Here is a 14,192-nt window from a genome sequence, read left to right as displayed (position 1 = left end):
GCCTCCAGTGATGATCCATGGCACGAAGCCTCCAGTGAGGAGTCATGGCACGAAGCCTCCAGCGATGGTCTCCAGTCCGGAGCCTCCAGCGACGGTCTCCAGTCCAGAGCCTCCAGCAACGAGGGTCCCCAGTCCGGGACCAGCGACGAGGGTCCCTGCACCGGAGGCGCCACCAAAGTGGGGGAGCTAGAGGTGGAGTGGAGTCTACGTCCCGCACCAGAGCCACCACCGCGGATAGATGCCCACCCGGACCCTCCCCTATAGGTTCAGGTTTTGTGGGGGGGGGGGGTACTGTCACGCCCTTTTTATGTCTCTATTTTGTTTGGTCAGGGTGTGATTTGGGTGGGTATTCTATGTTCGGTTTTCTATGTTTTTGTATTTCAATGTTTTAGCCAGGTACAGTATATCACAAAAGTGAGTACACCACTCACATTTTTGTAAATATTTTTGTATATCTTTTCATGTGACAACACTGAAGAAATGACACTTTGCTACAATGTAAAGTGGTGAATCCCTGGATTCCGCAAGCTCTGAACATTTTCACCTGGATCATCGCAGCTAGCTAGCTGCTATCCGAGTGGCTACTCCTGGCTAACTTCTCTGTTCTGAAGCAAGCACCAGTTAGCCTAGAACTAGCCTCATGCTTGGCCCATCTCCCGGCTAGCTGAAGAGGTCCATCAGCCACTCCTTGGGCTACAATACCCTTTTACTGCCGACACGGAGCCCCACCGATCCATCACGACTGGTCTACCAATGTAATTTGTTATAGACCACCTTCAGCTCCCAGCTGTGCCCTGGACACCATATATGAATTGATTGCCCCCCATCTATCTTCAGAGCTTGTACTGTTAGGTGACCTAAACTGGGACATGCTTAACACCCCGTCCATCCAACAATCTAAGATAGATGCCCTCAATCTCACACAAATTATCAATGAACCTACCAGGTACAACCCCAAATCCGTAAACACAGGCACCCTCATAGATATCATCCTGACCAACCTGCACTCTAAATACACCTCTGCTGTCTTCGACCAGGATCTCAGCGATCACTGCCTCATTGCCTGCATTTGTAATGGGTCTGTGGTCAAATGACCACCCCTCATCATTGTCAAAAGCTCCCTAAAACACTTCAGCGAGCAAGCCTTTCTAATCTACCTGTCCCAGGTATCCTGGAAGGATATTGACCTCATTCCGTCAGTAGAGGATGCCTGGTTATTCTTTAAATGTGCTTTCCTCAACATCTTAAATAAGCATGCCCCATCCAAAAACTTTAGAACCAGGAACAGGTATAGCCCTTGATTAACTCCAGACCTGACTGCCCTTGACCAGCAAAAAAACATCCTGTGGTGTATTGCATTAGCACCGAATAGCCCCAGCGATATGCAACTTTTCAGGGAAGTTAGGAACCAATATACACAGGCAGTTAGTTCGGTACCACAAACTCCTAAAAATTCTGGGACACTAAAGTCCATGGAAAATTAGAGCACCTCCTCCCAGCTGCCCACTGCACTGAGGCTAGGAAACACGGTCACCACCGATAAATACATGATAATTGAGAATTCAATAAGCATTTTTCTAAGACTGGCCATGCTCTCCACCTGGCTACCCCTACCCCGGTGAACAGCCCTGCAACCTCCACAGCAACTTGCACAAGGCTCCCCGATTTCTCCTTCACCCAAATCCAGATAGCTGATGTTCTGAAAGAGTTGCAACATCTGGACCCCTACAAATCAGCTGGGCTAGACAATCTGACCCTCTCTTTCTAAAATTATCCGCCGCAATTATTGGAACCCCTATTGCTTTTCTGTTCAACCTCTCTTTCGTATCGTCTGAGATCTCCAAAGATCGGAAGCTGCCACGATCATCCCCCTCTTCAAAGGGGGAGACACTCTAGACCAAAACTGTTACAGACCTATATCTATCCTACCTCGCCTTTCTAAGGTCTTCGAAAGCCAAGTTAACAAACAGATCACAGACCATTTCGAATCCCACCGTACCTTCTCCGCTATGCAATCTGGTTTCCGAGCTGGACATGGGTGCACCTCAGCCATGCTCAAGGTCCTAAACAATATCATAACCGCCATCGATAAGAGACAATACTGTGCAGCTGTATTCATCGACCTGGCCAAGGCTTTCGACTCTGTCAATCACCACATTCTTATCGGCAGACTCAGCAGCCTTGTTATGTCAAATGACTGCCTCGCCTGGCTCACCAACTACTTCTCAAACAGAGTTCAGTGTGTCAAATCAGAGAGCCTGTTGTCCGGACCTCTGGAAGTCTCTATGGGGGGTGCCACAGGGTTCAATTCTTGGGCCGACTCTTTTCCCTGTATACATCAATGATGTCGCTCTTGCTGCTGGTGGTTCTCTGATCCACCTCGACGCAGATGACACAATTCTGTATACTTCTGGCCCTTCTTTGGGCACTGTATTAACAAACCTCCAGACGAGCTTCAATGCCATACAACTCTCCTTACGTGGCCTCCAACTGTTCTTAAATGCAAGTAAAACTAAATGCATGCTCTTCACCCAATCGCTGCCTGCACTTGCCCGCCCGTCCAGCATCACTACTCCGAACTGTTCTTAAGCATCTCCAATCCAAAATTAAATCTAGAATCACCTTCCTATTTCGCAACAAAGCATCCTTCACTCATGCTGCCAAACATACCCTCATAAAACTGACCATCCTACCAATCTTTGACTTTGGCAATGTAATTTACAAAATAGCCTCCAACACTCTACTCAGCAAATTGAATGCAGTCTATCACAGTGCCATCAGTTTTGTCACCAAATCCCCATATACTACCCACCACTGCAACCTGTATGCTCTCGTTGGCTGGCCCTCACTTCATATTTGTCGCCAAACCCACTGGCTCCAGGTCATCTATAAGTCTTTACTACGTAAAGCCCCACCTTATCTCAGCTCACTGGTCACTATAGCAGCACCCACCCGTAGCACGCGCTCCAGCAGGTATATTTCACTGGTCACCCGCAAAGCTAATTCCTCATTTGGCCGCCTTTCCTTCCAGTTCTCTGCTGCCAATTACCGGAGACTCATATCCCCCTCACTAACTTTAAGCATCAGCTGTCAGAGCAGCACACAGATCATTGCACCTGTACAGCCCATCTGTAAATAGCCAATCCAACTACCTCATCCCCATATTGTTTTTGTTTTTTTGCTCCTTTGCACCCCAGTATCTCTACTTCCACATTCATGTTCTGCACATCTATCACTCTAGTGTTAATTGCTAAATTGTAATTACTTTGCCACTACGGCCTATTTATTGCCTTTCCTCCCTAATCTTACCTCTTTTTCACGCAATGTATATAGATTTTTTCTATTGCGTTATTGACTGTATGTGTGTTTATTCCATGTGTAACTGTGTTGTTGTTTGTGTCGCACTGCTTTGCTCTATCTTGGCCAGGTCGCAGTTGTAAATGAGAACTTTTTCTCAACTGGCCTACCTTGTTAAATAAAGGTGAAATAAAATTAAATAAAAAATTAAATAAAAACATGGAGTTAGCAGAACTAATTGCTTTTTACGTTGAACGTCTAGTTTAAAGTGTAATTCTACCAAATCACATCAGTCTTCAGACCATCATTAATATGCAGTAGGGGTTCCATAAACAGCAGAGAAAGTACCCATGAGAAGCCTATTTCTCACATATCCAGTTGTCTAAAGAGGAACACCGATAGTCATGCCATTCTCCTGATGAGTGATAAGAGATAAACTCACAGCTCAAGTTTCCACCACCATCAGGCAGTCCATCCCGCCAATACCTGCAGTGGAAACAATACAGAGGTAGACTGGCCACTCTCTCAGAATCTAGAGTATGAACAACACAGAGAATCAGTCCTACTCCTTAAGCTGTGGTCAGTGGTATGCCGTTCACCAATTTCAGAGTCAGTCAGACCAATCCAGACATGATTAACTGATTAAAGCCCATTGATAAATGTTTATTGTTGTGACAGGAAACAATATTGTTAATACAAATTCTCAACTGATTTTATCTCTCTCTCTAACCAACATCGAGAGAGGAAGCGAGAGCGAGAAAGAGATATCGTTGTATGCATAATGAACTATGTATCTTAACATCGGAAAAAAAACAATAAAAAGAGGAAGAAATGAACCACGGAACAGAATGAACAAGCGGGTTGAAGAGCGGGTTACACAAAACTGTCTGCTTTACAAGCTTCAATCCCAAATGGCACCCTATTTCCCTGTGTAGTGCCCTGTATAGAGAATAGAGTGCCATTTGTGATGCATCTCAATAGTCTCCTTCTTATTGGTGGTTTGAGCCTTGAAACATCCTGCCACCTGCTGTGGGCCACAAACAGAGAACAGAGAAGGACCAGGCTTAGACACATCAGACCAACTACTCAACTACTACTCAGTCAGAAAGGTGATCATAAGTAAGTTAATACTGTCAGCAAAAGTAAATTAGAATCATAGATATTACAATAAGAGGTCAGAAAGACAGACTGCAGTTAGTTAAGATGGTCGACTATGTCAATAAACAGGTTATTGAATTAAACAAGGTTATTGAAGGAAACGAGAACAGAGCAACAAGGAGAGTAAAGACTGAGACCCATCTCTCAGGTAAGAACAAATAATTTCTCCCTCTCTCTCTCTCTCTCACACACACACACACACACACACACACACACCCCCACACACACAAATACCACATAATCAACGCTTATTTATGGTTCAGTTGGTACGAGCGTGGGGTTCAAAACCTGCTGGGGTCACATACACTATAATGTATGCATTCAATGTATTTATTTGGAACTATTTAAATACGAAATAACCTTTTTAAACAACAACAAAGTGGACACCTGTTTTTGGTAAACAGCTGAGCGGTGGGGCTGGAGAAATGTAACCACTCTCAAATTCATAGACAGAGCTATGTATGCAAGGACTGAACATCCATAAGATCAAAATGACAGTTTTAACCATTTGAGGCTATAAACTGTTAGCTTATAGTTTGGGTTCTGATGGGTTAGACAGTTAAACTAAGCTCATGAGGAATAAATCATTTACATTATAAAAAAATAATTACCAAAAAAAAAAAATATATATATATATTAGTCGCATACAAATACACATTAGCATATGTTATTGAGGGTGTAGTGAAATGATTGTGTTCCAAGCTCCAACAGTGCAGTAGTACTGTATCTAACAATACACAACAATATGTACAATTCTGAAAGTAAAATAATGGAATTAAGAAATATAGAAATATTAGAACGAGTAATGTCGGAGTCCGGAGTATAAATGTATGATGGGATGTATAGTATAGACATTATGGACAGTAGTGGATAGAAAATATAGTATATCTGAAAAATACGTAACATAGAATAGTATATGTACAACAATAGTTGAATAGGATGGCCTTGACTAGAATACAGTATATACATATTAAATGGGTGAAACAGTATGTAAACATTATTAAAGTGTCCAGTGTTCCATTATTAAAGTGACAAGTGTTCCATGTTTTTGTACATAGGGCAACAGCCTCTAAGGTGCATGGTTGAGTAACCATGTGGTAGCAGGCTAGTGAAAGTGACTAAGTTCAGGGCAGGGTACTGGGTGGAGGCCGTCTAGTGATGGCTATTTAACAGTCTGATGGCCTTGAGATAGAAGCTGTTTTTCAGTCTCTCGCTCCTAGCACCTGTACTGACTTCGCCTTCTGGATGATAGCAGGGTTAACAGGCGGTGGTTCAGGTGAATGAGGTCTTTGATGAAGTTCTTGGACTTCGTGTGACACCGGGTGCTGCAGATGTCCTGGAGGGCAGGCAGTTACCCCCTGTGATGCGTTGGGCAGACCTCACCACCCACTGGAAACACATGATGCGGTTGCAGACGGTGCAGTGATACAGCCCGGCAGGATGCTCTCAATGGTGCATCTGTAAAAGTTTGTGAAGGTCTTAGTGGCCGAGCTGAATTTCTGTTGAGCCTTCTTCACCACACTGTCTGTGTGAGTGGACCATTTCAGATTGCGCTGTTGCGAACAGTGCAATTGCTGTACAGGCGCTGATACAGTTTCTCTCAATGGTGCATCTGTGAATAATTTTGCATGCCCAATTTTTCAGTTTTTGATTTGTTAAAGAAGTTTGAAATATCCAATAAATGTCGTTCCACTTCATGATTGTGTCCCACTTGTTGTTGATTCTTCACAAAAAAGTTTTATATCTTTATGTTTGAAGCCTGAAATGTGGCAAAAGGTCGCAAAGTTCAAGGGGGCCGAATACTTTCGCAAGGCACTGTATAATTAATTAGAAAGTCCCAAAAAATTGATGTAGCAATCGCAGATTGACCCTGTAATCACGTTACAGCTATATTGTGTAATTTCGGGTAATTTCTTCATACATTAGGTTCCTGTTTATCCCATTTGAGATGACTGCACTCTTGAGCAAACTGTTGCTGCCAACTCTCAATCGGGGTAAACCAATGACGCAATGGAAATGTTTGGTTCAGAATTTGTATTATAATCGTTAGTGATGTGGGATGACACATGTTAGTGATGTTTAATGATATTAATTAGTGATGTAGAATGATGGTGTGTGTGTGTGTGTGTGTGTGTGTGTGTGTGTGTGTGTGTGTGTGTGTGTGTGTGTGTGTGTGTGTGTGTGTGTGTGTGTGTGTGTGTGTGTGTGTGTGTGTGTGTGTGTGTGTGTGTGTGTGTGTGCGTGTGTGTCGGTGTGTCAGCGTGTGTGTGTCCTTCTGCAGATGGAAGAACAAGACTCTACAGGCTGGCTGCTGTGTGTTTTGGGATGATGTGTATTCTACAAGTCATTCTCAACATCTCCCTAAAGCTAGCTTTCTGTGAGTGAGAATTACACAATATCAGCGCTCTTCCATTTATAGTACCTTACTTTTGACCAGGGCCCAGAGGACTCTGGTCAAAAGTAGTGCAATACCTGTAGTATAGTTTGCTATTTGGGACCCTTTCCGTTTGGGTCCCTAGGGTGCCATTTTGAACCCTATTCCATGTACAGTGTATTCATTTTAACCAGTACCCATAGTACAGGTATATAGTGGTGTCACGTTCTGACCTTTATTTCCTTTGTTTTGTCATTATTTAGTATGGTCAGGGCGTGAGTTGGGGTGGGCAGTCTATGTTTGTTTTTCTATGATTTGGGGATTTCTATGTTTCGGCCTAGTATGGTTCTCAATCAGAGGCAGGTGTCATTAGTTGTCTCTGATTGAGAATCATACTTAGGTAGCCTGGGTTTCACTGTGTGTTTGTGGGTGTTTGTTTCCGTGTCTGTGTTTTTCACCACACGGTACTGTTTTGGGTTTCGTTCATTCCACGTTTATTGTTTACAGCTTCACGTTTATTGAATACAGCAATGGCTGTATTCAATGGTTCATGTGTACTATTTCTTATTAAAAGAACCATGGACACCTACCACGCCGCATATTGGTCCTCCGATCCTTTTCGCCTCTCCTCTTCGGAAGAAGAGGAAACCCCTTACAAGTGGCTTGCGAAAGAAATAACACAAAATATTGAAAACTTGAGCGTGCATAACTATTCACCCCCCCCCCCAAAGTCAATACTTCGTAGAGCCACCTTTTGCAGCAATTACAGCTGCAAATCTCTTGGGGTATGTCTCTATAAACTTGGCACATCTAGCCACTGGGATTTTTGCACATTCTTCAAGGCAAAACTACTCCATCTCCTTCAAGTTGGATGGGTTCCGCTGGTGTACAACAATCTTTAAGTCATACCACAGATTCTCAATTTAGGTCTGGACTTTGACTAGGCCGTTCCAAAACATTTAAATATATCCCCTTAAATCACTCGAGTGTTGCTTTAGCAGTATGCTTAGGGTCATTGTCCTGCTGAAAGGTGAACCTCCATACCAGTCTCAAATGTCTGGAAGACTGAAACAGGTTTCCCTCAAGAATTTCCCTGTGTTTAGCGCCATCCATCATTCCTTCAATTCTGACAAGTTTCCCAGTCCCTGGCTATGAAAAACATGTTGTTCTCGGTGTGATGATGTTGGTTGTTGGGTTTGTGCCAGACTTAGTGTTTTCCTTGATGGCCAAAAAGCTCAATTTTAGTCTCATCTGACCAGAGCACCTTCTTCCATATGTTTGGGGAGTCTCCCACATGCCTTTTTTCTTCAAGCAATGGCTTTTTTTCTGGCCACTCTTCCGTAAAGCCCAGCTCTGTGGAGTGTATGGCTTAAAACCTGTTAAGGCTATGGCAGAATACTGCCCCCTTTGGAGGAATGCGTGCCCATAGTAAACTGACAAAAACTCTGTCAAAAATTGCTAATATATGCATATAATAAATATTATTGAATAGAAAACACTCTAAAGCTTCTAAAACCGTTCAAATTATGTCTGTATGTAAAGCAGAACTCACAGGGCAGCCATTCTTCCAAACTCTTTCTGTCAGCAGAAAAGTTGGCCCAACTTTGACGTCATCGCCCCCACCCTTCCCAACCAGCTACAGATCTGGGAACAGTTCCTATCTCTTCAGCGCGATGTCCTCTTTCAATGGGGCGCTTCATTGTGAAGATCGCGCGCTCCCTCACCCTTTGGCGGGAAGAAACCCTCGGGTCACGCAATAATACGTGCGCGCGTCGGTGTTTGGCTCCCTTCGTTCCAAGATCCACCAAACGATATAGGCTTGTCCTTTCGGGCTAAGGATTTTTATGTATGTTTATAACATGTTTTAGCTCGATTCTGAACTTAGTTTGACCAGTTTAGTCGACATATAATATGTAATTTTGAAGTTTTGATGCGCAACCCATAGAATTTTGGGTGCATTTCAGCCGAAATTAGTCGCGTTTGATAACCCAAAGACACACATTTGAAAGGCAAACGCTGGTTTTGGTAAGTATGACTTCTTCCACGACTTCTGATCGAACAACGGCAAAGGTAAGGGAATATTTATGTGGTTATTATGTGTTTCTGTGGACTCCGAAATAGCGGAGCCATATTGCTAATCTATGAGCGCCGTCTCATATTATTGACAAGTGAACGAATTCTGTAACGTTAAAAATAAATGTAACACAGCTGTTTTATTAAGAAGAAGTGTATCTTTCTAACTATATGTAGAACATGTATATTTAGTCAACGTTTATGATGTGTATTTCTGTTATCTGGCAGAGTTATCATAATTTCTCCGGACATTCTAGTAGCATTTTTTGAACATGACGTTCAATGTAAACAGTGATTTATGGATATAAATTGCATATTATTGAAAAAAACATAAATGTACTGTATAACATGTCCTATTCCTGTCATCTGATGAAGATTTTCAAAAGGTTAGTGAATTATTTTTCTTTTAATCCTGCTTTTGTTATTGCATCTATTGTTCTACAAATATGGCTATGTAAATTAGCCTATCTTTTGGTGGTGGTTTGACATAAATATGTGCTATGTTTTCGCCATAAAACATTTTAGAAATCTGACTTGCTGGCTAGATGAACAAGGTGTTTATCTTTCATTTGAGCTATTGGACTTGTTAATGTGTGGAGGTTAAATATTTCTAAGAATATTTTTGCGTTCTGTGCGCCACTGTGTCAGTTGAGCAGGGGGGGATGGTACCCCTAGAGGTACGTGTGGGGTGAACAGGTTTTAAAGTGGTCCTATGGACAGATACTCCAATCTCCGCTGTGGAGCTTTGCAGCTCCTTCAGGGTTATCTTTGGTCTCTTAGTTGCCTCTCTGACTAATGCCCTCCTTGCCTGGTCCATTACTTTTGGTGGGCAGCCCTCTCTTGGCAGGTTTGTTGTGGTGCCATATTCTTTCCGTTTTTTAAAAATGGATTTAATGGTGCTCTATGGGATGTTCAAAGTTTGATATTTTTTTAAAGCCTAACCCTGATCTGTTCTCCACAACTTTGTCCCTGACCTGTTTGGAGAACTCATTGGTCTTCATAGCGTCGCTTGCTTGGTGGTTCCCCTTGCTTAGTGATGTTGCAGACTCTGGGGCCTTTCAGAACAGGTGTATATATATGAGATCATGTGACATATCATGTGACACTTAGATTGCAGACAGGTGGACTTTATTTAACTAATTATGTGACTTCTGAAGGTAATTATTTAGGGGCTTCATAGCAAAGGGGGTGAATACATATGCACTCACCACTTCACAGTTTTTTATTTTGGTGAATTTTGAAACAAGTACTTTTTAAAATTTCACTTCACCAATTTGGACTATTTTGTGTATGTTCATTACATGAAATCCAAATAAAAATCTATTTGAAGTACAGGTTGTAGTGCAACAAAATATGAAAAACGCAAAGGGGGTAAATTATTTTGCAAGGCATTGTAAATGTATTTTACTATAGTTCTATACTCACAAAGCATGGATCACAAATCAGACAAGACTTGATGTTACATAGCTTGTGGAACCAGAAGTTTGTCAATAATGTTGACACACATAAAAATAATGTTGACATCATCCATAGATAATTGAGTGACTACTGTAACTCGTGCCCTTGGCCTTGTGTACGTCACTGAACATTGTACAATGCATTACTGCACTGTAAAATACATAGGGGGCCATTTGGGATGCATCCCAGGAGCTTCTCTTCTCTTTCTTTATTTCGTTCTCTGATGAAGAGTTGGAGGACCAGCATGGCTGGAGGGAGTTTCCACCATATTCCTCACACCATTTCAATTCAATCCATGAGGGGGAGTGTACGAGTGTACACGTCGGGATAAGGGTGGTGAATCTAAATGTAGCCCCCGTCAGTTATCTACACCCCCTCAGTTAACTACACCCCCCTCAGTTAATTACAATGTTAGAATGTGTTGTTCAATACGTGTAATATATATTTCTCCAATGAAGTTTAACAGGGGGAAACCTGTCCTGAAGGAAATCTGTCCTAGAAATCTTGCCCTTTTTCCAAATGTGTGCAGTTGTACACTTCCCTTCATGGATTTAAAAGGAAATGACTGGTGCATGGGAATTCCCTCTTGTGTCCATGCCTACACCAAGCCAATGCTTTTAGATTTGTGGGATGTAGTGGACAAGTGCACACTTGAGGAGAAAGGAGAGACTGTTGGAACGCAACCCAGATCTGAATAGTTTAAATATGATGGACGCTGTGTGTGTGCTGTCTGTACTGTAGGTACCGGAAGAGTGGTGGAACAGAGGGACATGGGGGTCCCAACAAGGACTCTGTTAGGGTGTATTGAAGGATGGAGGCTGTCGGGATCCAGCTGTTACTTCCTGTCTACTGAGAGGAAAACCTGGGAGGAGAGCAGACAAGACTGTCTGGAGAGAGGAGCAGACCTGGTGGTTGTAAACAGCAGAAATGAACAGGTGAGAGAGAGAAAGAGAGAGAGAGAGAGAGAGAGAGAGAGAGAGAGAGAGAGAGATTCACACGCTTATGAATCAGGTAAATAATTCATACTCACATGTAATTGACATTATATTTTTCTCAACAACAGAAATTCCTCACTGGATTAAACAGGAATATTGATAGTGTTTGGATCGGTCTGACTGATAGAGAGACAGAGGGGACCTGGAAATGGGTGGATGGTACACCACTGGCCACAAGGTGAGAGATAATAATATGGCCATATAACTCTAACCATTTTAAGTAGAACAACATCTGGGTATGACTTAGAATGTTTACCACAGTGTCTGACTGTCTGGTTCTCTGTGTTGTTTTCCTTGCAGGTACTGGGGGCGTAACCAGCCTGATAATGGTGCTGTTTTTGTAGTACACATAGGAGAGGAGGACTGTGTTGAGATTAATTCTGGGTATTCTGACCCAGTAAATAAATGGAATGACATAGCATGTAACTCTCAATTTAACTGGATTTGTGAAAGGGTGATATAACAAACAATAGCTTATTATGTACAGTAGCTTTGCATGTAGGTCTCTCTCTCTTTCGCTCACTCTCTATATGGTTAGGGTTAGGCATAAGATTAGCAGTGTGGTTAGGGTTAGGTTTACAATCAGATTTGAAGAAGATACATTTTAGAAATAGGCAGGGTTTCTGACTTTGCAATTAGGCCAGATAGTGACAAACGAGAAATAGTGGTATTACAGACTTGCCTATGGGCTCTTTCTCAACTCACCTTTCCTCGATTCCTCCTCACATCCTCTCTCCTCCTCTCCTCAAAACACATTGGAGAATACAATCCAAGGGGAGGGACCTTGGGCCTCCTCTTATAGAGTTGAGGGTGAGGAGAAAAGGAGAGGAGATTAAATAAAATGATAAAAGTAGACGTTGAATTTATGTCTGTGCCCAGTGGGACTGTACTCTGTAAAATGCTTGTATTAATTGATTTTGTTAGGAATGTGTCATTCCATAGGCTTAGGCACAGAAAGTAAAGTAATAAAGGAGCAATGTACTAGCAGGTGTACCAGCTTCATGCTTGAATGTGATTGGTTCGTTATAATAGTGTGACATGAACACAGACAGAGGGTAGAACAGTACTACAAAAAAAGTACTACAAAAAAGTATGAAAATGCAAGTCGCTTTGGATAAGAGCGTCTGCTAAATGAGTAAAATGTCAAATGCACTAAGAGGACACAGATACACACAGCAAGCCGAACGCAGGCACGTACACAAGCATGTAGGCAGGCACACACTTACACATACACACAAGTGTGAAGTTCAGCATATAGTAGATATTAACATTAGGAATCAGTTAGAAAGGTAATCATACAGTAAATCTTAACATTAGGAATCAGTTAGAAAGGTAATCATACAGTAAATCTTAACATTAGGAATCAGTTAGAAAGGTAATCATACAGTAAATCTTAACATTAGGAATCAGTTAGAAAGGTAATCATACAGTAGATATTAACAATCAGTTAGAAAGGTAATCATACAGTAGATATTAACATTAGGAATCAGTTAGAAAGGTAATCATACAGTAGATATTAACATTAGGAATCAGTTAGAAAGGTAATCATACAGTAGATATTAACATTAGGAATCAGTTAGAAAGGTAATCATACAGTAGATATTAACATTAGGAATCAGTTAGAAAGGTAATCATACAGTAGATATTAACATTAGGAATCAGTTAGAAAGGTAGTCATACAGTAGATATTACCACTAGGAGTCTTTTTTTTCTTCTTAAAGGGTGGATCAGCTTAATATTGTGGAAAGAATATTGGTTCCATCAATGTAATTGTCTGCATCATTTCCAATCCTCCATATATTTTTGGGGTAAATATATATATCCATACACGCATGCATACATATACACATATATACATGCACATACCTATATAGACATACATACTTTTTTAAAGAATATACCTTTATTATTATTCCCCGCAAACCCTACCACCGATCCCCCAATTGGAGTAAACTAATAAACACTTCTGCTTTTACCTTGCAATATTTTTTTATGTTAATTTAAATTTAAAAATGCTAAGTTTTGCATCCGGCGTTGTTTTGCGTATCAATTCATAAACCATGTGCCATGGAATGGGTACATCGAAAATCTCTTCCCAACTATTTTGCGATTTATATGGCACAGCTGTCCGTTTTTTGGTCCTTACATTAAATTGGTATATGTTTTTATTTATCACACTTTTCTTTAACCATTTATGTTCTTTAATACAGGGCCTTGTTCTTTAATAAGTTCCTTACTTTTTTCCCCTTCTACTTGACTCTTCCATTTTTGTGGTAATGCTGCAATTAATTGGTTGTAATTTAGAGCAGACATAGAGAGCAGACATTTCCATATGTCTGTGTAAGCTGCATGTGTGACAACTCCACCAGTCCTATTTATGATATCATTCACAAAAATTATACCTTTTTAAAAAATGTATTTGAAATTTTTTTTTTTTTGTCAATTAGTATATTTGAATTAAACCACAATATTTGTAAGTGTGTATTGTGGCAAAGTGGCCTTCTATGCACAGCCCTGGTACCCCACGACAATGGCCCTGCTATAAGATGGGACTCCAACGAATCTAGGAGACACTAGTGTAATGTTGAGAGCCATGAAGGAAGACTCATGTTAAGTATTTAGGATATATTTTAAGCCAACAGGGCAGAAAAAACACACAAAACGTATGAATAAAATATAAAACATGCCTTAACTTTGACAAACTTCTTTTGTTGGCACTCCAATATGTCCCAAAAACATCACAATTGGTCCTTTTATTCGATTAATTCCGTCCATATATATCCAAAATGTCAATTCATTTGGCGCGTTTGATCCAGAAATAACTACAAAATATATCA

General features: G+C 41.3%; 1 protein-coding gene across 2 annotated transcripts; it reads left to right on the top strand.

The window, feature by feature from the left end:
• Positions 1-4,240: 4,240 nt before the first annotated feature.
• Positions 4,241-12,342, top strand: LOC109891288 (CD209 antigen-like protein D). 2 transcript variants are annotated; one of them, XM_020483718.2, is made up of 5 exons: positions 4,241-4,603; positions 6,716-6,832; positions 11,102-11,295; positions 11,424-11,533; positions 11,656-12,342. In XM_020483718.2, the coding sequence occupies exons 1-5, from the start codon at positions 4,501-4,503 to the stop codon at positions 11,816-11,818; spliced, it is 687 nt and encodes a 228-aa protein (XP_020339307.1). In that variant the 5' UTR covers positions 4,241-4,500; the 3' UTR covers positions 11,819-12,342. The 2 variants fall into 2 exon arrangements, with proteins under 2 accessions (XP_020339307.1, XP_020339308.1); XM_020483719.2 differs by lacking the exon at positions 6,716-6,832 and having other exon boundaries at positions 4,245-4,603.
• The last annotated feature ends 1,850 nt before the right edge of the window (positions 12,343-14,192 follow it).

This window comes from Oncorhynchus kisutch, linkage group LG5 (assembly GCF_002021735.2).
Source record: "Oncorhynchus kisutch isolate 150728-3 linkage group LG5, Okis_V2, whole genome shotgun sequence".
In the NCBI taxonomy this organism is placed as follows: domain Eukaryota; kingdom Metazoa; phylum Chordata; class Actinopteri; order Salmoniformes; family Salmonidae; genus Oncorhynchus; species Oncorhynchus kisutch.
Note: the sequence above shows the minus strand (reverse complement) of the source record. Positions and strands in the feature narration are given on the sequence as shown.

Coding starts and splice junctions, on each gene's coding strand:
- LOC109891288 (XM_020483718.2), top strand. CDS start 4,501: ATGGTCGACTATGTCAATAAACAGGTTATTGAATTAAACAAGGTTATT. Junction 11,296..11,423: donor TAAACAGCAGAAATGAACAG/GTGAGAGAGAGA, acceptor TCTCAACAACAG/AAATTCCTCACTGGATTAAA. Junction 11,534..11,655: donor GGTACACCACTGGCCACAAG/GTGAGAGATAAT, acceptor TTTTCCTTGCAG/GTACTGGGGGCGTAACCAGC.